The sequence below is a fragment of the Oncorhynchus mykiss genome, chromosome 12 (assembly GCF_057628025.1).
Source record: "Oncorhynchus mykiss isolate SJ-2025 chromosome 12, ASM5762802v1, whole genome shotgun sequence".
Classification (NCBI taxonomy): Eukaryota; Metazoa; Chordata; class Actinopteri; order Salmoniformes; family Salmonidae; genus Oncorhynchus; species Oncorhynchus mykiss.
The window spans coordinates 1,617,216-1,640,000 of NC_143033.1; the positions used below are offsets into that span (position 1 = coordinate 1,617,216).

Genomic DNA, 22,785 nt, shown 5'->3' on the forward strand with positions numbered 1-22,785 from the left:
CATACTGATGGTCAACAGAAACAGTTCTGTGGCCACCCAGCATACTGATGGTCAACAGAAACAGTTCTGTGGCCACCCAGCATACTCATGGTCAACAGAAACAGTTCTGTGGCCACCCAGCATACTGATGGTCAACAGAAACAGTTCTGTGGCCACCTAGCATACTGATGGTCAACAGAAACTGTTCTGTGGCCACCCAGCATACTGATGGTCAACAGAAACAGTTCTGTGGCCACCCAGCATACTGATGGTCAACAGAAACAGTTCTGTGGCCACCCAGCATACTGATGGTCAACAGAAACAGTTCTGTGGCCACCCAGCATACTGATGGTCAACAGAAACAGTTCTGTGGCCACCCAGCATACTGATGGTCAACAGAAACAGTTCTGTGGCCACCCAGCATACTGATGGTCAACAGAAACAGTTCTGTGGCCACCCAGCATACTGATGGTCAACATAAACAGTTCTGTGGCCACCCAGCATACTGATGGTCAACAGAAACAGTTCTGTGGCCACCCAGCATACTGATGAATAGCAGAAACAGTTCTGTGGCCACCCAGCATACTGATGAATAGCAGCAGATGTGCTTGGGGTTATACAGAACGCTGTCTGTCTGTCTGTCTGTCTGTCTGTCTGTCTGTCTGCCTGTCTGTCTGTCTGTCTGTCTGTCTGTCTGTCTGTCTGTCTGTCTGTCTGTCTGTCTGTCTGTCTGTCTGTCTGTCTGTCTGTCTGTCTGTCTGTCTGTCTGTCTGGTGTTTGTTGATGAATAGATAAATGATCCCATCTAATTCATGTATGAAATGTTTCAAGTTGGTTCATACTCTCAATGTTTTTCCATTCCGTTAGCAGCAACCAGGTCGATGGCTGGGACCAGCTGTCTGCCTCATGGTTCTACAACACCTACACTCTTCATACATGCTTCTGTGTGGCTGTCTCTGGAGGGGGGCTATGTAGCTATCTCTGGGGGGGGTGAAGGTTTGGCTATATCTGGAGGGGGGAGGGGGGGGGGGGGGCTATGTTGCTATCTCCGGGGGGTGAAGGTTTGGCTATCTCAGGGGGGGGTGGCTGTTTGACTATCTATAGGTGAGTGGCTGTGTGGCTATCCCTGGGAGGGGGGGGGGGGGGGGCTATGTAGCTATCTCAGGGGGGGTGGCTGTGTATCTACAGTAAGTGTCTCTGGTGGGGGGGGGGGGGATGTTGTGTGGCTATCTCTGGGGGGTTTGGCTGTGTGGATATCCTGTGGGGGTTGGCTGTGTGGATATCCTGTGGGGGTTGGCTGTGTGGATACCCTGTGGGGGTTGGCTATGTGGATATCCTGTGGGGGTTGGCTATGTGGATATCCTGTGGGGGTTGGCTGTTTGGATAACCTGTGGAGGTTGGCTGTTTGAATATCCTGTGGGGGTTGGCTGTTTGGATATCCTGTGGGGGTTGGCTGTTTGGATACCCTGTGGAGGTTGGCTGTTTGAATATCCTGTGGGGGTTGGCTGTTTGGATACCCTGTGGAGGTTGGCAGTAGAGTCCACAGTGAGAGATCAGCAGGGGCAGTAGAGTCCACATAGAGAGGTCAGCAGGGGCAGTAGAGTCCACAGTGAGGTCAGCAGGGGCAGTAGAGTCCACTGTGAGGTCAGCAGGGGCAGTAGAGTCCACATAGAGAGGTCAGCAGGTGTATATAGAGTCCATATAGAGAGGTCAGCAAGGGCAGTAGAGTCCACAGAGAGGTCAGCAGGGGCAGAGGAGTCCACAGAGAGAGGTCAGCAGGGGCAGTAGAGTCCACAGTGAGAGGTCAGCAGGGGCAGTAGAGTCCACAGTGAGTTCAACAGGGGCAGTAGAGTCCACAGTGAGTTCAACAGGGGCAGTAGAGTCCACAGAGAGGTCAGCAGGGGCAGTAGAGTTTACTGTGAGAGGTCAGCAGAGGCAGTAGAGTCCACAGTGAGAGGTCAGCAGGGGCAGTAGAGTCCACAGAGAGAGGTCAGCTGGGGCAGTAGAGTCCACAGTGAGAGGTCAGCAGGGGCAGTAGAGTCCAAAGTGAGTTCAACAGGGGCAGTAGAGTCCACAGAGAGGTCAGCAGGGGCAGTAGAGTTTACTGTGAGAGGTCAGCAGAGGCAGTAGAGTCCACAGTGAGAGGTCAGCAGGGGCAGTAGAGTCCACAGAGAGAGGTCAGCTGGGGCAGTAGAGTCCACAGTGAGAGGTCAGCAGGGGCAGTAGAGTCCAAAGTGAGGTCAACAGGGGCAGTAGAGTCCACAGAGAGAGGTCAGCTGGGGCAGTAGAGTCCACAGTGAGAGGTCAGCAGGGGCAGTAGAGTCCAAAGTGAGGTCAACAGGGGCAGTATAGTCCACAGAGAGGTCAGCAGGGGCAGTAGAGTCCACAAAGAGAGGTCAGCAGGGGCAGTAGAGTCCACAGTGAGAGATCAGCAAGGGCAGTAGAGTCCACAGAGAGGTCAGCAGGGGCAGAGGAGTCCACAGAGAGAGGTCAGCAGGGGCAGTAGAGTCCACAGTGAGAGGTCAGCAGGGGCAGTAGAGTCCACAGTGAGTTCAACAGGGGCAGTAGAGTCCACAGTGAGTTCAACAGGGGCAGTAGAGTCCACAGAGAGGTCAGCAGGGGCAGTAGAGTTTACTGTGAGAGGTCAGCAGAGGCAGTAGAGTCCACAGTGAGAGGTCAGCAGGGGCAGTAGAGTCCACAGAGAGAGGTCAGCTGGGGCAGTAGAGTCCACAGTGAGAGGTCAGCAGGGGCAGTAGAGTCCAAAGTGAGGTCAACAGGGGCAGTAGAGTCCACAGAGAGAGGTCAGCTGGGGCAGTAGAGTCCACAGTGAGAGGTCAGCAGGGGCAGTAGAGTCCAAAGTGAGGTCAACAGGGGCAGTATAGTCCACAGAGAGGTCAGCAGGGGCAGTAGAGTCCACAAAGAGAGGTCAGCAGGGGCAGTAGAGTCCACAGTGAGAGATCAGCAGGGGCAGTAGAGTCCACATAGAGAGGTCAGCAGGGGCAGTAGAGTCCACAGAGAGGTCAGCAGGGGCAGTAGAGTCCACAGAGAGGTCAGCAGGGGCAGTAGAATCCACAGAGAGTGGTCAGCAGGGGCAGTAGAGTCGACAGTGAGAGGTCAGCAGGGGCAGTAGAGTCCATAGTGAGGTCAACAGGGGCAGTATAGTCCACAGAGAGGTCAGCAGGGGCAGTAGAGTCTACAGAGAGAGGTCAGCAGGGGCAGTAGAGTCCACAGTGAGAGATCAGCAGGGGCAGTAGAGTCCACATAGAGAGGTCAGCAGGGGCAGTAGAGTCCACAGTGAGGTCAGCAGGGGCAGTAGAGTCCACTGTGAGGTCAGCAGTGGCAGTAGAGTCCACATAGAGAGGTCAGCAGGTGCATATAGAGTCCACATAGAGAGGTCAGCAGGGGCAGTAGAGTCCACAGAGAGGTCAGCAGGGGCAGTAGAGTCCACAGTGAGAGGTCAGCAGGGGCAGTAGAGTCCACAGAGATGTCTACGGGGGCAGTAGAGTCCACAGTGAGGTCAACAGGGGCAGTATAGTCCACAGAGAGGTCAGCAGGGGCAGTAGAGTCCACAAAGAGAGGTCAGCAGGGGCAGTAGAGTCCACAGTGAGAGATCAGCAGGGGCAGTAGAGTCCACATAGAGAGGTCAGCAGGGGCAGTAGAGTCCACATAGAGGTCAGCAGGGGCAGTAGAGTCCACAAAGAGAGGTCAGCAGGGGCAGTAGAGTCCACAGTGAGAGGTCAGCAGGGGCAGTAGAGTCCATAGTGAGGTCAACAGGGGCAGTATAGTCCACTGAGAGGTCAGCAGGGGCAGTAGAGTCTACAGTGAGAGATCAGCAGGGGCAGTAGAGTCCACATAGAGAGGTCAGCAGGGGCAGTAGAGTCCACAGTGAGGTCAGCAGGGGCAGTAGAGTCCACTGTGAGGTCAGAAGTGGCAGTAGAGTCTACATAGAGAGGTCAGCAGGTGCATATAGAGTCCACATAGAGAGGTCAGCAGGGGCAGTAGAGTCCACAGAGAGGTCAGCAGGGGCAGTAGAGTCCACATAGAGAGGTCAGCAGGGGCAGTAGAGTCCACAAAGAGAGGTCAGCAGGGGCAGTAGAGTCCACAGTGAGAGGTCAGCAGGGGCAGTAGAGTCCATAGTGAGGTCAACAGGGGCAGTATAGTCCACTGAGAGGTCAGCAGGGGCAGTAGAGTCTACAGAGAGAGGTCAGCAGGGGCAGTAGAGTCCACAGTGAGAGATCAGCAGGGGCAGTAGAGTCCACATAGAGAGGTCAGCAGGGGCAGTAGAGTCCACAGTGAGGTCAGCAGGGGCAGTAGAGTCCACTGTGAGGTCAGCAGTGGCAGTAGAGTCTACATAGAGAGGTCAGCAGGTGCATATAGAGTCCACATAGAGAGGTCAGCAGGGGCAGTAGAGTCCACAGAGAGGTCAGCAGGGGCAGTAGAGTCCACAGAGAGGTCAGCAGGGGCAGTAGAGTCCACAGAGAGAGGTCAGCAGGGGCAGTAGAGTCCACAGTGAGAGGTCAGCAGGGGCAGTAGAGTCCACAGTGAGGTCAACAGGGGCAGTATAGTCCACAGAGAGGTCAGCAGGGGCAGTAGAGTCCACAGAGAGAGGTCAGCAGGGGCAGTAGAGTCCACAGTGAGAGATCAGCAGGGGCAGTAGAGTCCACATAGAGAGGTCAGCAGGGGCAGTAGAGTCCACAGTGAGGTCAGCAGGGGCAGTAGAGTCCACTGTGAGGTCAGCAGGGGCAGTAGAGTCCACATAGAGAGGTCAGCAGGTGTATATAGAGTCCATATAGAGAGGTCAGCAAGGGCAGTAGAGTCCACAGAGAGGTCAGCAGGGGCAGTAGAGTCCACAGAGAGAGGTCAGCAGGGGCAGTAGAGTCCACAGTGAGAGGTCAGCAGGGGCAGTAGAGTCCACAGTGAGTTCAACAGGGGCAGTAGAGTCCACAGAGAGGTCAGCAGGGGCAGTAGAGTTTACTGTGAGAGGTCAGCAGAGGCAGTAGAGTCCACAGTGAGAGGTCAGCAGGGGCAGTAGAGTCCACAGAGAGAGGTCAGCAGGGGCAGTAGAGTCCACAGTGAGAGGTCAGCAGGGGCAGTAGAGTCCAAAGTGAGGTCAACAGGGGCAGTATAGTCCACAGAAAGGTCAGCAGGGGCAGTAGAGTCCACAAAGAGAGGTCAGCAGGGGCAGTAGAGTCCACAGTGAGAGATCAGCAGGGGCAGTAGAGTCCACATAGAGAGGTCAGCAGGGGCAGTAGAGTCCACAGAGAGGTCAGCAGGGGCAGTAGAGTCCACAGAGAGGTCAGCAGGGGCAGTAGAATCCACAGAGAGTGGTCAGCAGGGGCAGTAGAGTCCACAGTGAGAGGTCAGCAGGGGCAGTAGAGTCCATAGTGAGGTCAACAGGGGCAGTATAGTCCACTGAGAGGTCAGCAGGGGCAGTAGAGTCTACAGAGAGAGGTCAGCAGGGGCAGTAGAGTCCACAGTGAGAGATCAGCAGGGGCAGTAGAGTCCACATAGAGAGGTCAGCAGGGGCAGTAGAGTCCACAGTGAGGTCAGCAGGGGCAGTAGAGTCCACTGTGAGGTCAGCAGTGGCAGTAGAGTCCACATAGAGAGGTCAGCAGGTGCATATAGAGTCCACATAGAGAGGTCAGCAGGGGCAGTAGAGTCCACAGAGAGGTCAGCAGGGGCAGTAGAGTCCACAGTGAGAGGTCAGCAGGGGCAGTAGAGTCCACAGAGATGTCTAAGTGGGCAGTAGAGTCCACAGTGAGGTCAACAGGGGCAGTATAGTCCACAGAGAGGTCAGCAGGGGCAGTAGAGTCCACAAAGAGAGGTCAGCAGGGGCAGTAGAGTCCACAGTGAGAGATCAGCAGGGGCAGTAGAGTCCACATAGAGAGGTCAGCAGGGGCAGTAGAGTCCACAGAGAGGTCAGCAGGGGCAGTAGAGTCCACAAAGAGAGGTCAGCAGGGGCAGTAGAGTCCACAGTGAGAGGTCAGCAGGGGCAGTAGAGTCCATAGTGAGGTCAACAGGGGCAGTATAGTCCACTGAGAGGTCAGCAGGGGCAGTAGAGTCTACAGAGAGAGGTCAGCAGGGGCAGTAGAGTCCACAGTGAGAGATCAGCAGGGGCAGTAGAGTCCACATAGAGAGGTCAGCAGGGGCAGTAGAGTCCACAGTGAGGTCAGCAGGGGCAGTAGAGTCCACTGTGAGGTCAGCAGTGGCAGTAGAGTCTACATAGAGAGGTCAGCAGGTGCATATAGAGTCCACATAGAGAGGTCAGCAGGGGCAGTAGAGTCCACAGAGAGGTCAGCAGGGACAGTAGAGTCCACAGTGAGAGGTCAGCAGGGGCAGTAGAGTCCACAGAGATGTCAACAGGGGCAGTAGAGTCCACAGTGAGAGGTCAGCAGGGGCAGTAGAGTCCACTGTGAGATTTCAGCAGAGGCAGTAGAGTCCACAGTGAGAGGTCAGCAGGGGCAGTAGAGTCCACAGAGAGAGGTCAGCAGGGGCAGTAGAGTCCACAGTGAGAGGTCAGCAGGGGCAGTAGAGTCCACATAGATGTCAACGGAGGCAGTAGAGTCCACAGTGAGAGGTCAGCAGGGGCAGTAGAGTCCACTGTGAGAGGTCAGCAGAGGCAGTAGAGTCCACAGTGAGAGGTCAGCAGGGGCAGTAGAGTCCACAGAGAGAGGAACTGACCCTGTTTATAACTACTGACCCTGTATATAGCTACTGACCCTGTATATAGCTACTGACCCTGGAACTGTCCCTGTATATAACTACTGACCCTGTATATAACTACTGACCCTGAAACTGACCCTGTATATAGCTAATGACCCTGTATATAGCTACTGACCCAGTATATAGCTACTGACCCTGTATATAGCTACTGACCCTGTATATAACTACTGACCCTGTATATAACTACTGACCCTGTATATAGCTACTGACCCTGTATATAACTACTGACCCTGTATATAACTACTGACCCTGTATATGGCTGCTGACCCTGTATATAGCTACTGACCCTGTATATAACTACTGACCCTGTATATAACTACTGACCCTGTATATAACTACTGACCCTGTATATAACTACTGACCCTGTATATGGCTGCTGACCCTGTATATAACTACTGACCCTGTGATTATTGTATTGTTGGGAAAGAGCAAGAACGTCATCACTGCACAATAGTGCACGTGCCAATAAAACACTTGAAACTTGACACACACACACACACACACACACACACACACACACACACACAGCCACAGTTCATGTCCTCAGTTCACTGGCTATATACAGGGTCCTTCAATGAGTCATTGAGCTGAGCTGTTTACACCCTAACCACAGGAGGTTGGTGCCACCCTAATTGGGGAGGACGGTCTTGTGGTAATGGCAAGAGCAGAATCTGTGGAATGGTATCAAATACATCCGACCCATGGTTTCCATGGTTTCCATGTGTTTGATACCATTCCATTGACTCCGTTCAATGCATTACACTCCGTCCACCCAGCCAGCCTCCACTGACCCTAAGCATCTGTAAATAAGGCTGTGGTGCTCTGTGTACTGCAGCTCTCTGTTATATGCGTACCTTCCGGGGCTTGTTACTGTACGCTACAGTCTGAAAGTAGAACAACATACAGTAAAAACTCCTAATGACAGAGTCCTGCTCTGCTGCAACCGCATTCTCCCTCATCACTCTGCCCGCAATGTTATGAAGAACAGGGTGTCTGGAAACAGGTCTCAGCACTCCTACACCCACCCAGCCTCCACCCACCCAGCCTCCACCACCCACCCACCCAGCCAGCCTCCTCCACCCACCACCCACCCACCCAGCCAGCCTCCTCCACCCACCCAGCCTCCACCCACCCACCCAGCCTACACCCACCCAGCCTCCACCCACCCACCCAGCCTCCACCACCCACCCACCCACCCAGCCAGCCTCCTCCACCCACCACCCACCCACCCAGCCAGCCTCCTCCACCCACCCAGCCTCCACCCACCCACCCAGCCTACACCCACCCAGCCTCCACCCACCCAGCCTCCTCCACCCACCAACCACCCACCCACCCAGCCTCCTCCACCCACCCAGCCTCCACCACCCACCCAGCCTCCACCACCCACCCACTCAGCCAGCCTCCTCCACCCACCAAGCCAGCCAGCCTCCTCCACCCACCCAGCCTCCACCACCCACCCACCAACCCAGCCAGCCTCTACCACCCAACCAGCCAACCTCCTCCACCCACCCACCCAGCCTCCACCACCCACCCAGCAAGCCTCCTCCACCCACACAGCCAGCCTCCTCCACCCACCCACCGACCCACCCAGCCAGCCTCCACCACCCAACCTCCACCACCCACCCAGCCTCCACCACCCACCCACCCAGCCAGCCTCAACCACCCAACCTCCTCCACCCAGCCAGCCTCCACAACCCACCCACCCAGCCTCCACCCACCCACCCAGCCAGCCAGCCTCCTCCACCAACCCACCCAGCCAGCCTCCTCCATCACCCAGCCAGCCAGCCTCCTCCACCAGGCCAGCCTCCTCCACCCGGCCTCCACCACCCAGCCAGTCTCCTCCAACCAGCCAGCTTCCTCCACCCAGCCCCCTCCACCCAGCCATCCTCCTCCACCCATCCTCCTCCACAAAGCCTCCACCACCCAGCCAGCCTCCTCCACCCACCCAGCTACCTCCACCCACCCAGCCTCCTCCACCCAGCCAGCCTCCTCCACCCACCCAGCCTCCTCCACCCACCCACCCAGCCTCCTCCACCCAGCCTCCACCACCCAACCAGCTTCCTCTAAACACCCAGCCTCCTCCACCCAGCCTCCACCACCCAGCCAGCCTCCTCCACCTAGCTAGCCTCGTCCACCCAGCCAGCCTCCTACATCCAGCCTCCACCACCCAACCAGCCTCCTCCACCTAGCCAGCCTCGTCCACCCAGCCAGCCTCCTCCACCCAGCCGCCTCCACCCACCCAGCCTCCTCCTCCCATCCTCCTCCACCTAGCCAGCCTCCTCCACCCAGCCAGCCTCCTCCACCCAGCCAGCCTTTTCCACCCAGCCTCCATCACCCACCCAGCCAGCCTCCTCCACCGAGCCAGGCTCCACCCATCCACCTCCTCCACCCACCCAGCCTCCTCCACCCAACCATTCTCCACCCAGCCCCCTCCACCCACCAAGCCTCCTCCACCCAGCCAGCCTCCTCCACCCACCCAGCCTCCTCCACCCAGCCAGCTTCCTCCACACACCCAGCCTCCTCCACCCAGCCAGCTTCCTCCTCCCAGCCTCCTCCACCCATCCAGCCTCCTCCACCCAGCCTCCACCACCCAGCCAGTCTCCACCCAGCCATTCACCCAGCCAGCCTCCTCCACCCATCCAGCCTCCTCCACCCAACCTCCACCACCCAGCCAGCCTCCTCCACCTAGCTAGCCTCGTCCACCCAGCCAGCCTCCTACACCCAGCCTCCACCACCCAACCAGCCTCCTCCACCTAGCCAGCCTCGTCCACCCAGCCAGCCTCCTCCACCCAGCCGCCTCCACCCACCCAGCCTCCTCCTCCCATCCTCCTCCACCTAGCCAGCCTCCTCCACCCAGCCAGCCTCCTCCACCCAGCCAGCCTTTTCCACCCAGCCTCCATCACCCACCCAGCCAGCCTCCTCCACCGAGCCAGGCTCCACCCAGCCAGCCTCCTCCACCCATCCACCTCCTCCACCCACCCAGCCTCCTCCACCCAACCATTCTCCACCCAGCCCCCTCCACCCACCAAGCCTCCTCCACCCAGCCAGCCTCCTCCACCCACCCAGCCTCCTCCACCCAGCCAGCTTCCTCCACACACCCAGCCTCCTCCACCCAGCCAGCTTCCTCCACCCAGCCTCCTCCACCCATCCAGCCTCCTCCACCCAGCCTCCACCACCCAGCCAGTCTCCACCCAGCCATTCACCCAGCCAGCCTCCTCCACCCATCCAGCCTCCTCCACCCAGCCTCCACCACCCAGCCAGTCTCCACCCAGCCATTCACCCTTCCAGCCTCCTCCACCCAACCAGGCTCCTCCACCCAGCCAGTCTCCACCCAGCCAGCCTCCTCCACCCAGCCAGCCCCCTCCATCCAGCCAGTCTCCACCCAGCCAGCCTCCTCCACCCTACCAGCCTACACCACCCAGCCAGTCTCCACCCACCCAGCCTCCTCCACCCACCCAGCCTCCTCCACCCAACCATTCTCCACCCAGCCCCCTCCACCCACCAAGCCTCCTCCACCCAGCCAGCCTCCTCCACCCACCCAGCCTCCTCCACCCAGCCAGCTTCCTCCACACACCCAGCCTCCTCCACCCAGCCAGCTTCCTCCACCCATCCAGCCTCCTCCACCCATCCAGCCTCCTCCACCCAGCCTCCACCACCCAGCCAGTCTCCACCCAGCCATTCACCCAGCCAGCCTCCTCCATCCAGCCAGCCTCCTCCACCCAGCCTCCACCACCCAGCCAGTCTCCACCCAGCCATTCACCCAGCCAGCCTCCTCCACCCAGCCAGCCTCCTCCACCCAGCCTCCACCACCCAGTCAGTCTCCACCCAGCCATTCACCCAGCCAGCCTCCTCCACCCAACCAGACTCCTCCACCCAGCCAGTCTCCACCCAGCCAGCCTCCTCCACCCAGCCTCCACCACCCAGCCAGTCTCCACCCAGCCATTCACCCAGCCAGCCTCCTCCACCCAGCCAGCCTCCTCCACCCAGCCTCCACCACCCAGTCAGTCTCCACCCAGCCATTCACCCAGCCAGCCTCCTCCACCCAACCAGGCTCCTCCACCCAGCCAGTCTCCACCCAGCCAGCCTCCTCCACCCAGCCAGCCCCCTCCACCCAGCCAGTCTCCACCCAACCAGCCTCCTCCACCCTACCAGCCTCCACCACCCTGCCATTCTCCACCCAGCCAGCCTCCTCCACCCACCCAGCCTCCACCACCCTGCCATTCTCCACCCAGCCAGCCTCCTCCACCCACCCAGCCTCCTCCATCCAGCCTCCACCACCCTGCCATTCTCCACCAAGCCAGCCTCCTCCACCCACCCAGCCTCCTCCATCCAGCCTCCACCACCCAGCCAGTCTCCACTCAACCAGCTCCTCTGTGCTCTGTTGTGTTTGATTTTTTGCTTCATACACTTTAGATTGTGTTGTTAACCCTGTTTTCTCTGCACCTAAATATTATCTGTGTTGAAGACAGGCCAGAACCCATCATTTACATGGTCTATAGTAGCAGTCCCTAGACTCCAGTATGACATAATTTACATGGTCTATAGTAGCAGTTCCTAGACTCGACTATGACATCATTTGCATAGTCTATAGTAGCAGTCCCTAGACTCCACTATGACATCATTTACATGGTCTATAGTAGCAGTCCCTAGACTCCACTATGACATCATTTACATGGTCTATAGTAGCAGTCCCTAGACTCCACTATGACATAATTTACATGGTCTATAGTAGCAGTCCCTAGACTCCACTATGACATCATTTACATGGTCTATAGTAGCAGTCCCTAGACTCCACTATGACATAATTTACATGGTCTATAGTAGCAGTCCCTAGACTCCACTATGACATCATTCACATGGTCTATGGTAGCAGTCCCTAGACTGCACTATGACATCATTTACATGGTCTATAGTAGCAGTCCCTAGACTCCACTATGACATAATTTACATGGTCTATAGTAGCAGTCCCTAGACTCCACTATGACATCATTTACATGGTCTATAGTAGCAGTCCCTAGACTCCACTATGACATCATTTACATGGTCTATAGTAGCAGTCCCTAGACTCCACTATGACATCATTTACATGGTCTATAGTAGCAGTCCCTAGACTCCACTATGACATCATTTACATGGTCTATAGTAGCAGTCCCTAGACTCCACTATGACATCATTTACATGGTCTATGGTAGCAGTCCCTAGACTCCACTATGACATAATTTACAAGGTCTATAGTAAAAGTCCCTAGACTCCACTATGACATCATTTACATGGTCTATAGTAGCAGCCCCTAGACTCCACTATGACATCATTTACATGGTCTATGGCAGCAGTCCCTAGACTCGACTATGACATCATTTACATGGTCTATGTTAGCAGTCCCTAGACTCCACTATGACATCATTTACATGGTCTATGGTAGCAGTCCCTAGACTCCACTATGACATAATTTACATGGTCTATAGTATCAGTCCCTAGACTCCACTATGACATCATTTACATGGTCTATAGTAGCAGTCCCTAGACTCCACTATGACATCATTTACATGGTCTATAGAGCATCATTATTCACTTTGTGTCAAGGGAAAGCCTGCATGTATAGCCAAATGCCATCCACATGTATAGCTTAAAAATGTATAGCCTTTGTAATCAATAGTGAAACCTGGGTCCTGAGTGATTGATTAGATAGTTACTGTCTCAGCACCGGGAAGCTTGATGTTGGGGAGCTGTTTAATTATGGGACAGAGGCAAATAAATGGCACTCCGGTCGGATCTCACTCCGGTCGGGAATTGATTGAGGTGGTGATTATAGATCCATGTATTCAGCTGTCATAAAGGCCAAATTATGAACAGAGATGACTAGCATAGTTAAATAAAGGTTACATTCAAAACTATGTTCACACTATTGGAGAGTTCTGTCAGTTGAAGACTAATCAGACTATTGGAGTGTTCTGTCAGTTGAAGACTAATCAGACTATTGGAGAGTTCTGTCAGTTGAACACAAATCAGACTATTGGAGAGTTCTGTCAGTTGAAGACTAGTCTGACTATTGGAGAGTTCTGTCAGTTGAAGACTAATCAGACTATTGGAGTGTTCTGTCAGTTGAAGACTAATCAGACTATTGGAGAGTTCTGTCAGTTGAACACAAATCAGACTATTGGAGAGTTCTGTCAGTTGAAGACTAGTCTGACTATTGGAGAGTTCTGTCAGTTGAAGACTAATCAGACTATTGGAGTGTTCTGTCAGTTGAAGACTAATCAGACTATTGGAGAGTTCTGTCAGTTGAAGACTAATCAGACTATTGGAGTGTTCTGTCAGTTGAAGACTAATCAGACTATTGGAGTGTTCTGTCAGTTGAAGACTAATCAGACTATTGGAGAGTTCTGTCAGTTGAAGACTAATCAGACTATTGGAGAGTTCTGTCAGTTGAACACAAATCAGACTATTGGAGAGTTCTGTCAGTTGAACACAAATCAGACTATTGGAGAGTTCTGTCAGTTGAAGACTAGTCTGACTATTGGAGTGTTCTGTCAGTTGAAGACTAATCAGACTATTGGAGTGTTCTGTCAGTTGAAGACTAATCAGACTATTGGAGAGTTCTGTCAGTTGAAGACTAATCAGACTATTGGAGAGTTCTGTCAGTTGAAGACTAGTCTGACTATTGGAGTGTTCTGTCAGTTGAAGACTAATCAGACTATTGGAGTGTTATGTCAGTTGAAGACTAATCAGACTATTGGAGAGTTCTGTCAGTTGAACACAAATCAGACTATTGGAGTGTTATGTCAGTTCAAGACTGACCAGGGCCAGTTCCAGGGTCAGTTCCAGGGTCAGTGGCAGGGTCCTTGCCAGGGTCACGGTCAGTTCCAGGGTCAGTTCCAGGGTCAGTTCCAGGGTCAGTTCCAGGGTCAGTGGCAGGGTCAGGGTCAGTGCCAGGGTCACGGTCAGTTCCAGAGTCAGATCCAGGGCCAGTTTCAGGGTCAGTGAGACTGGAGATGTAGCGGTGTAGAACGCTTTCAGAGGAAGATGTAAACATAGACTGTATGGAGAGATGTATACAAATACTGTTATATGACTGGACTTCATAACACATCCCTACAGCTGTAGTGTGTCCCAAATGGCACCATTTCCCCACTTCTTTGACCAGGGCCCATAGGGGATAGGTGGCGGTTTGGAATGCAGCTTTCTTGGCTGGAGTTGGTAGCAGTTCCTAATGCTCAGCCAAACATCCCAAACTGTAGCTACCACATGAGAGCCTGCCTTCCGTACGGGAACAGTCAGACACATCCATCCCCTCTCACAGAGTGTTATTTCTATCAGTTGAAGGCAGGAAGACAGGCAGCATAAACCTGTGTTTGTCTTCCAGATGGGCGGGAGGGGGATAAAACTGGGCTGTCAGTGAAATATTCCTCCCTTCCTCTCCTCCTCTCATCCTTCTATTCTGTGATGCATCATACCAAAACATATCCCTGCACAATTCAATGGGATTTCCAATTTAAATGCAAATTTCCACTGGACTTCACAAAGAGAAGCAGGAAACCATTCAATACAGCAATGAATTATACATTTTAATTAACCAGCCAACACGCCTATTCAGCTTCTAGGAGAAATAAGAAATGAATAAATAAATATGAGGTCCTAAATGTGTGGATAAGAAGGAGGATTCTGAGGCTGAGTGGGGATGCTGAGAGCCAGAGGCCACCATTAAGTAAAATATTCTCAGCTGCCACATATCTAGAGTATTGTTCCTGCTTTGATGAGCTAAATACCACTTCTAGACTGACAAAGAGACAGAGAGAAGCAGACAGAATATGTCCTAAATGACATCCTATTTCTTATATAGAGCCTTATGGGCTCTGGTCTAAAGTAGTGCACTATATAGGGAATAGGGTTCAAAGGGCTCTGGTCTAAAGTAGTGCACTATATAGGGAATAGGGTTCCATAGGGCTCTGGTCTAAAGTAGTGCACTATATAGGGAATAGGGTTCAAAGGGCTCTGGTCTAAAGTAGTGTACTATATAGGGAATAGGGTTCCATAGGACTCTGGTCTAAAGTAGTGCACTATATAGGGAATAGGGTTCCATAGGGCTCTGGTCTAAAGTAGTGTACTATATAGGGAATAGGGTTCCATAGGGCTCTGGTCTAAAGTAGTGTACTATATAGGGAATAGGGTTCCATAGGACTCTGGTCTAAAGTAGTGGACAATATAGGGAATAGGGTTCCATAGGGCTCTGGTCTAAAGTAGTGCACTATATAGGGAATAGGGTTCCATAGGGCTCTGGTCTAAAGTAGTGCACTATATAGGGAATAGGGTTCCATAGGGCTCTGGTCTAAAGTAGTGCACTATATAGGGAATAGGGTTCCCTTTTGGACTCTGACAGAGCCAGGCAAACAGGGAGATGTGGATTGGATAGAGCTGACTGGGGATGCAGTTTTAATTTCACCCCGTCATTCGCTTTCTAATTCTGTAAAGATGAAATAAATACGAGGTGTCAATCACCATGACGGTGCGGAGTCTCAGAAGGTTTTCATTCAGGATCTTCCACCAAGTTGTTTGAACCAGAACTGGGTTTTGGAATTAATTGAAATATAAGGGATTTAATTTCCATTCAGAAGAGATTGATGGCACGCTGCATCCCAAATGGCACCCTATTCCCTATATAGTACACTACTTTAGACCAGAGCCCTATGGAACCCTATTCCCTATATGTAGTGCACTACTTTAGACCAGAGCCCTATGGAACCCTATTCCCTATATGTAGTGCACTACTTTAGACCAGAGCCCTATGGAACCCTATTCCCTATATGTAGTCCACTACTTTAGACCAGAGCCCTATGGAACCCTATTCCCTATATGTAGTGCACTACTTTAGACCAGAGCCCTATGGAACCCTATTCCCTATATGTAGTCCACTACTTTAGACCAGAACCATATAGAACCCTATTCCCTATATAGTACACTACTTTAGACCAGAGCCCTATGGAACCCTATTCCCTATATTGTCCACTACTTTAGACCAGAGCCCTATGGAACCCTATTCCCTATATAGTGCACTACTTTAGACCAGAGCTCTATGGAACCCTATTCCCTATATAGTGTACTACTTTAGACCAGAGCCCTATAGAACCCTATTCCCTATATATAGTGCACTACATTAGACCAGAGCCCTATATAACCCTATTCCTATATAGTACACTACTTTAGACCAGAGCCCTATGGAACCCTATTCCCTATGTAGTGCACTACTTTAGACCAGAACCCTATAGAACCCTATTCCTATATAGTGCACTACTTTAGACATGAGCCCTATAGAACCCTCTTCCCTATATTGTGCACCACTTTAGACCAGAGCAAATAGTGCACTATATAGGGAATAGGGTGGCATTTGGGATACATCCCTAAGATAGAACTGGTCAGATCATTATAGGAACAGGAAGTAGAAAGGCCGAACTCCTGGTCTGTTTCATATGACTTTGTAGTCAAATTGAGCAGAGTAACACTGTTCTTCTGCAGACTGGATGAGGCCCTAATGATTGCAGTGTTATGGTAACTCAGGTGGGAAATGGAAGCAGTTTGAATCACCTTAGTACCTTGCAAAAGCATTGAACTAGAGAATACATTTCCTGTGATTTAGAATCCTCTACCCGTCTCCATTAATGTTGTCTTTACATAAACAGCTGAGAAACTTTTTGGGATTTCAAGTACAATCAGAATCAGGGTTGGGGTCATTCCATTTCAATTTCTGTCAATTCAGAAAGAAAACCAAAGTCCTATTCCAATAATAATGTGTCCTCGTTGAAAAGCATTGGAGAGAATTGGAATTTCAGTGTACTTCTTGGAATTGACTGAAAATAAAATGGAATTGAGCCCAACCCTGACCAGACTAATGTTCCCATTTCAATGCACATCTTCCCATTGTGTTCACACTGCTTTGTTTTGTTCTGCTGTCAGACATGGCAGCTGTAGTAAAGTGTTTCCAGGTCTGATGTGGACCGTCTCGGTGGTAGAGCTTCCGTTCCTCATTGTAATGATTAAACAAACCAATTAAAAGGCAGACTAACTAAATGGAGCACAAAGATATATACACACAAAATCTTTCCCTCAGCCATTACATGCGGAAACGGTCAGAAAAGTTGGGGGACTGGGGCACAGTGTGTGTGACGTTTGTTTAATATATATATATATAAAGTAGAATAATATTCTCAAATCTTTGGTGTTGTTTTAAACTTGAAATGGTTATTTAATATTGTAAACCCTCCCACCAGTTCTAAAAGCAACAGATTGATAGTCCAAACTTTGATCTTGCTTCAATGGGAGATCTCATGAAAGGAGCGGTTGATGTTACTACTCCTTTAAAAAGCTTCAATGGGAGATCTCATGAAAGGAAGAGAACAGTAGGAATGTGTCTTTATGAAGAGACAGGAACTGTTATGATATAGCTGAGTCTAACAAAATAGCCCATCATTTGTGTAAGTGCTGTGCTTGTTGAATGTCCTTCCCAATAAGCGTGTTGAAAGCATGTTGTCAATTGTTTACTGTAAAATAGCATTGTATTTGGTCAGTTTACTAAGGGTTGGTGACGGGCTGATTGGTTGGCTATTTGAGCCAGTAAAGGGGTCTTTACTATTCTTAGGTAGTGGAATGACTTTAGCTTTCCTCCAGGCCTGAGGGGGCACACTTTCTAGTAGAGACAATATAATCCACTATTATCCTCAGTCATTTTCCATCCAAGGTGTCAGACCACGGTGGCTTGTCATTGTTGATAGACATCAATAATTTGTTCACCTCTTCCACAATGAAATGGAAGAGGTGAACAAATGAATTCAAAATTACAATTATTGTCTTTCATAATTTCATCAAATATAATTGGAGGTGAAGTGTCAGCGTTTGTTGAAGGCATGTCACGCCTAAGTTTGCTTAGCCCTGTAGTCATGTAGAGTGTTAGCCCTGAGAGAAAATGAGAGAAGCAAGGAGAGAAAGAGAGAGAGAGAGAAGCACGGAGAGAGAGGTAGTGACAGATTGAATGATTGAGCAAGGCAGAGAGAGATTGAAAGGGGGCGATAGAGATGGAGAGAGAGACTGACATTCTCCTCTGTGTCTATTTCTCTAGATGGCCAACACCGTAACGTCGATGTGCTGTGTGGTGCTAGCTGCTGTGGTGGTGGCGTACGCTCAGAGACGCAGCCAAACAGGTAAGACCCAACGCTGTAATACGACAACCCTCCGCTCTTATCCCACCCCTCGTACTGTGTTCTATGTTCTACTGTGAGCTCAGAGCCTGCTCTCTCTCTGCCACCTGTCCATGGAGACTTGGTGGGAGATGCATAGCCTCTCTCTCTCTCTCTCTCTCTCTCTCTCTCTCTCTCTCTCTCTCTCTCTCTCTCCTTCTCCCTCTCTCTCTCTCTCCTTCTCTCTCTCTCCTTCGCTCTCTCTCTCTCCTTCTCCCTCTCTCTCTCTCCTTCTCTCTCTCCTTCTCTCTCTCTCCCTCTCCCTCTCCCTCTCTCATCTCATGCCTCTGTGCACTCTCAGGTTGTGGTGGTGTTTGTGTCAGGAGCTGAGAGCAGAGATAACTAGAGGTAACACAGTGAGAGGGCGACAGACATACCGTGCTGAGTCGTCTCTCACCTGTCTCTCTGCGTACACCTCTTCTCCCTCTCTTCTCCTCCTTCACAGCCCTCACTCATTCTACACCTCCTCCCCACCCAAAAGTAGTCCACTATATAGGGAATATGGTACTATTAGGGAGGTAGCCTTTAATTTTTCCAGTCACAGATATAACCCACTTTAACATAGAACAGCAATACAAGGAGCTGGAGATCTATAATATCTATAGCTAAAGTACATTCGTAAAGTATTCACACCGCAAGACTTTTCCACGTTTTTGTTTTCGTTACAGCCTTATTTTAATAAATACCCTGATCAATCTACACACAATACCCCAAAATGACAAAGCAGAAAATACAAGTATTCAGACCCTTTGCTATGAGACTCAAAATTGAGCTCTGTTGCATCCTGTTTTCATTGATCATCCTTGAGATGTTACTACAATTTGATTGGAGTCCACATATGGTAAATTCAATTGATTGGACATGATTTGGGAAGGCACAAACCTGGCTAGCGTTATGGTGTTAGCTGCTGGGGATCCTGATAAAATGTTTTAAAAAAATACAAAAATCTCCACAGAGGAACTCTGGAGCTCTGTCAGAGTGACTATCACGTCCCTGACCAAGGCCCTTGTCTCCCGATTGCTCAGTTTGGCCGGGCGGTCAGCTCTTGGAAAAGTCTTGGTGGTTCCAAACTTCTTCCATTTAAGAATGATGGAGGCCACTGTGTTCTTGGGGACATTCAATGCTGCAGAAATATTTTGGTACCCTTCCACAGAGCTGTGCCTCAACACAATCCTGTCTCAGATCTCTACGGACAATTGCATCGGCCTCATGGCTTGGTCTATGCTCTGACATGCACTGTCAACTGTGGGACCTTATATAGATAGTCTTCCTCGTGTCCAACACCAACTACAAGACATTACAAACAACCACAAATCAAGACTTCACAAACATTCAACAAGTAGACAATACAGATAATTCAAATACTTGACAGGAAACACATTTAACATTCAGTTGATACTTTCTATTTCCTGTCTAGTCACATGGTCTATCACGTTAGATGTTCTTTCTATTTCCTGTCCAGTCATATGGTCTATCACATTAGATGTTCTTTCTATTTCCTGTCCAGTCATATAGTCTATCACATTAGATGTACTTTCTATTTCCTGTCCAGTCATATGGTCTGTCACATTAGATGTTCTTTCTATTTCCTGTCCAGTCATATAGTCTATCACATTAGATGTTCTTTCTATTTCCTGTCTAGTCATATGGTCTATCACATTAGATGTTCTTTCTATTTCCTGTCCAGTCATATAGTCTATCACATTAGATGTTCTTTCTATTTCCTGTCCAGTCATATAGTCTATCACATTAGATGTTCTTTCTATTTCCTGTCTAGTCATATAGTCTATCACATTAGATGTTCTTTCTATTTCCTGTCCAGTCATATAGTCTATCACATTAGATGTTCTTTCTATTTCCTGTCTAGTCATATGGTCTATCACATTAGAAGTTATTTTAGTTTTTTCTTGAAGGTGGATTTAAATATGGATTGGTAAAGAGTTCCATTCAGCTATGGCTCTATATAAAACTGTAGACTTCAGCGATTTGTCCTTGGCTTGGGTTGTCTTAGTTGCCCTGAATTTGCCTGTCTGGTTAGGTGGTTATGCGTGTTGCTAGTATGTACTAACTGGCCAGAAAAATACTGTGTTTTTTTGTAAAATAAAACATCCATAAAGAAAATCACAAGACTTGATAGTAATCTGATTTCAACATGAAGTCATGAGAGATTCTGATGCATTTGGATAATATTCATTCGGATAGAACAATGAAGAGGTAATCTACCAGCCCTGTTTTGAGCAATGAAGAGGTAATCTACTAGCCCTGTTTTGAGCAATGAAGAGCTAATCTACCAGCCCTTTTTTGAGGCATTTGGAGATTTTTATATCTTTCTTTGCTGCAGATGACCATATAACCAGACAGTACTCTAAGTGTGATAGGACCAGGGATTGACTATATAACTGGACAGTACTCTCAGTGTGATAGGACCAGGGATTGACCATATAACTGGACAGTACTCTAAGTGTGATAGGACCAGGGATTGACCATATAACTGGACAGTACTCTCAGTGTGATAGGACCAGGGATTGAATCACCTGATTCAGTGTGCTAGATGTTACATATTCTGAATATTTTCTTGTAACAGCAATTCCCTTATTAATAACAATATGTGTTATTGTGTTCTGACCATGATAAACCTGCATCCAACATGACGCCTAGTATTTTACGTTTTTCACTGGCTCTACATTCAATCTATTCATCAACAAATGCAATTGGGGGTCATCAGCAAGCATCTGTCCTGAACCAAATTCAACAACTTTCATTTTAGAAATGTTCAACACCAATTTGTTCAAGCCACTCATACACTATTCTTAGTTCACTGCTCAGTACATCTGTTAGCTCATTACATTCTGGTGCTGCACTGTACATTGTAGAATCATCAGCATACATGACCACTCTTGCTTTGTTCATTACTGAAGGTAAATCATTAGTAAAGATTGAGTAGAGAAGTGGTCCTATGGAACTTCCTTGAGGAACACCACAGTGTATATCTTTACTGTTTGAAAAGCTACCATTAAATAGCACGTCTTGCCTTCTCCTGGATATATAGCTTTCCATCCTGGATAGAGCTGCAGACTTAAAACCATACCATTTGAGTTTACCTAGTAACAGTTCATGATCAATTGCAGCCCTGAAATCGACAAAGACTGCACCAACGAAACAGGAGAACCTTCCAGAAGGACAACCATCTCTGCAGCACTCCACCAATCCGGCCTTTAAGGTAGAGTGGCCAGACGGAAGCTGCTCCTCTGTAAAAGGCACATGACAGCCCGCATTGACTTTGCCAAAAGGCAACTAAAAGACTCTCAGACTATGAGAAACAAGATTTGAATAATTAATTATTTGGCCTGAATGCCAAGCATCACGTCTGGAGAAAACCTGGCACCATCCCTAATGTGAAGCATGGTGGTGACAGCATCATGCTGTGGGGAAGTTTTTCATTGGCAGGGACATGGAGACTAGTCAGGATCAAGGGAAAGATGAACGGAACAAAGTACAGAGAGATCCTTAATGAAAACCATCTCTAGAGCGCTCAGTACCTTAGACTAAAGGTTCACCTTCCTACAGGACAACGACCCTAAGCATACAACCAAGACAGCAAAGCCAAGACAACGTAGGAGTAGGAGACAGCGTAGGAGTAGGAGACAACGTAGGAGATCTAACATCTCTGGAGAGACCTGAATATAGCTGTGCAGCGACGCTTCCCATCCATCCAAATACAGGCGTGCCAAGCTTGTAGCGTCATACCCAAGAAGGGTTCGAGGTAGTAATCACTGCCAAAGATGCTTCAACAAAGTATTGAGTAAAGGGTCTGAATACTTATGTAAATGTGATATTTCAGTTTTAATTTTTGATAAATTTGCAAAAATGTAGAAAAACCTGTGTTATCTTTGCGGTTATAGGATATTGTGTGTAGATTGAGTATTTTTTTAAATACATTTTAGAATTAGGCTGCAATGTAAAAATTTTTTGGGAAAAAGTCAAGAGTCTGAATACTTTCCGATTGAACTGTATACTAACTGTTGATAGTGGAGGACATTGGAAATCTATATAACCGATGTCCTGTTGATCATGAACGACAGGTATGCCATTCTATTGTCAACCTGGACTCAGGGGTAGACGTAACATAGACGTAACATAAATACGTCACGTTTCTCATGGTATATATTCATTGGTGGACGCCCATCATCCATGTCATATGACATGTTACAGATTACAATTCATATGACATGTTACGAATTATAAATGTTACACTGTTACGAATTTGCAAACATACTGTATGATATGATATGTTACGGATTCCAATTTGTTAGCTAGGTGGCTAACACCAATGTTTGCTAGGTGGCTAATGGTAGCTAGGCTAGAGGTTAAGGTTAGCGTTAAAGTTAGGGTTAAGGTTAGGGTTAGGGTTAAGGTTAAGGTTAGGGTTAAGGTTGGGGTTAGGGTTAAGGTTAGGGTTAAGGTTGGGGTTAGGGTTAAGGTTAGGGTTAAGGTTGGGGTTAGGGTTAGGGTTAAGGTTAAGGTTAAGGTTAAGGTTAGGGTTAAGGTTGGGGTTAGGGTTAGGGTTAAGGTTAAGGTTGGGGTTAGGAGTTAACTCAAAGGGTTCAGGTTAGGGGAAGGGTTAGCTAACACGCTAAGTAGTCGCAAAATTGTCCGTGATCAGATTAAAACGCACAAACATTGGGTTGCTAGACATTTGCATTATACGCAAAACCAAACACCATACATTCATTTTTTGCCATGAGTAAGCTTCCGTCTTGTCTAACCATACCAATCGTAATATATCAAACTAATTTGAGTGATATTGTAGGAAGGTCAAACTACGAATCAACATCTGTCAGCATGGTATCAGTCTGTT

General features: G+C 49.6%; 1 protein-coding gene across 3 annotated transcripts in view; it reads left to right on the forward strand.

Annotated features, from left to right (window-relative positions):
* Positions 1 to 22,785, forward strand: part of cntfr (ciliary neurotrophic factor receptor) — a 538,142-nt gene that overhangs the window by 181,960 nt on the left and 333,397 nt on the right. For all 3 annotated transcript variants that reach the window (XM_036936729.2, XM_090191542.1, XM_090191543.1), the window contains exon 2: positions 17,810 to 17,891. In XM_036936729.2, coding sequence (XP_036792624.2) covers positions 17,810 to 17,891 — 82 coding nt within the window. The remainder of the gene's footprint in view (positions 1 to 17,809; positions 17,892 to 22,785) is intronic.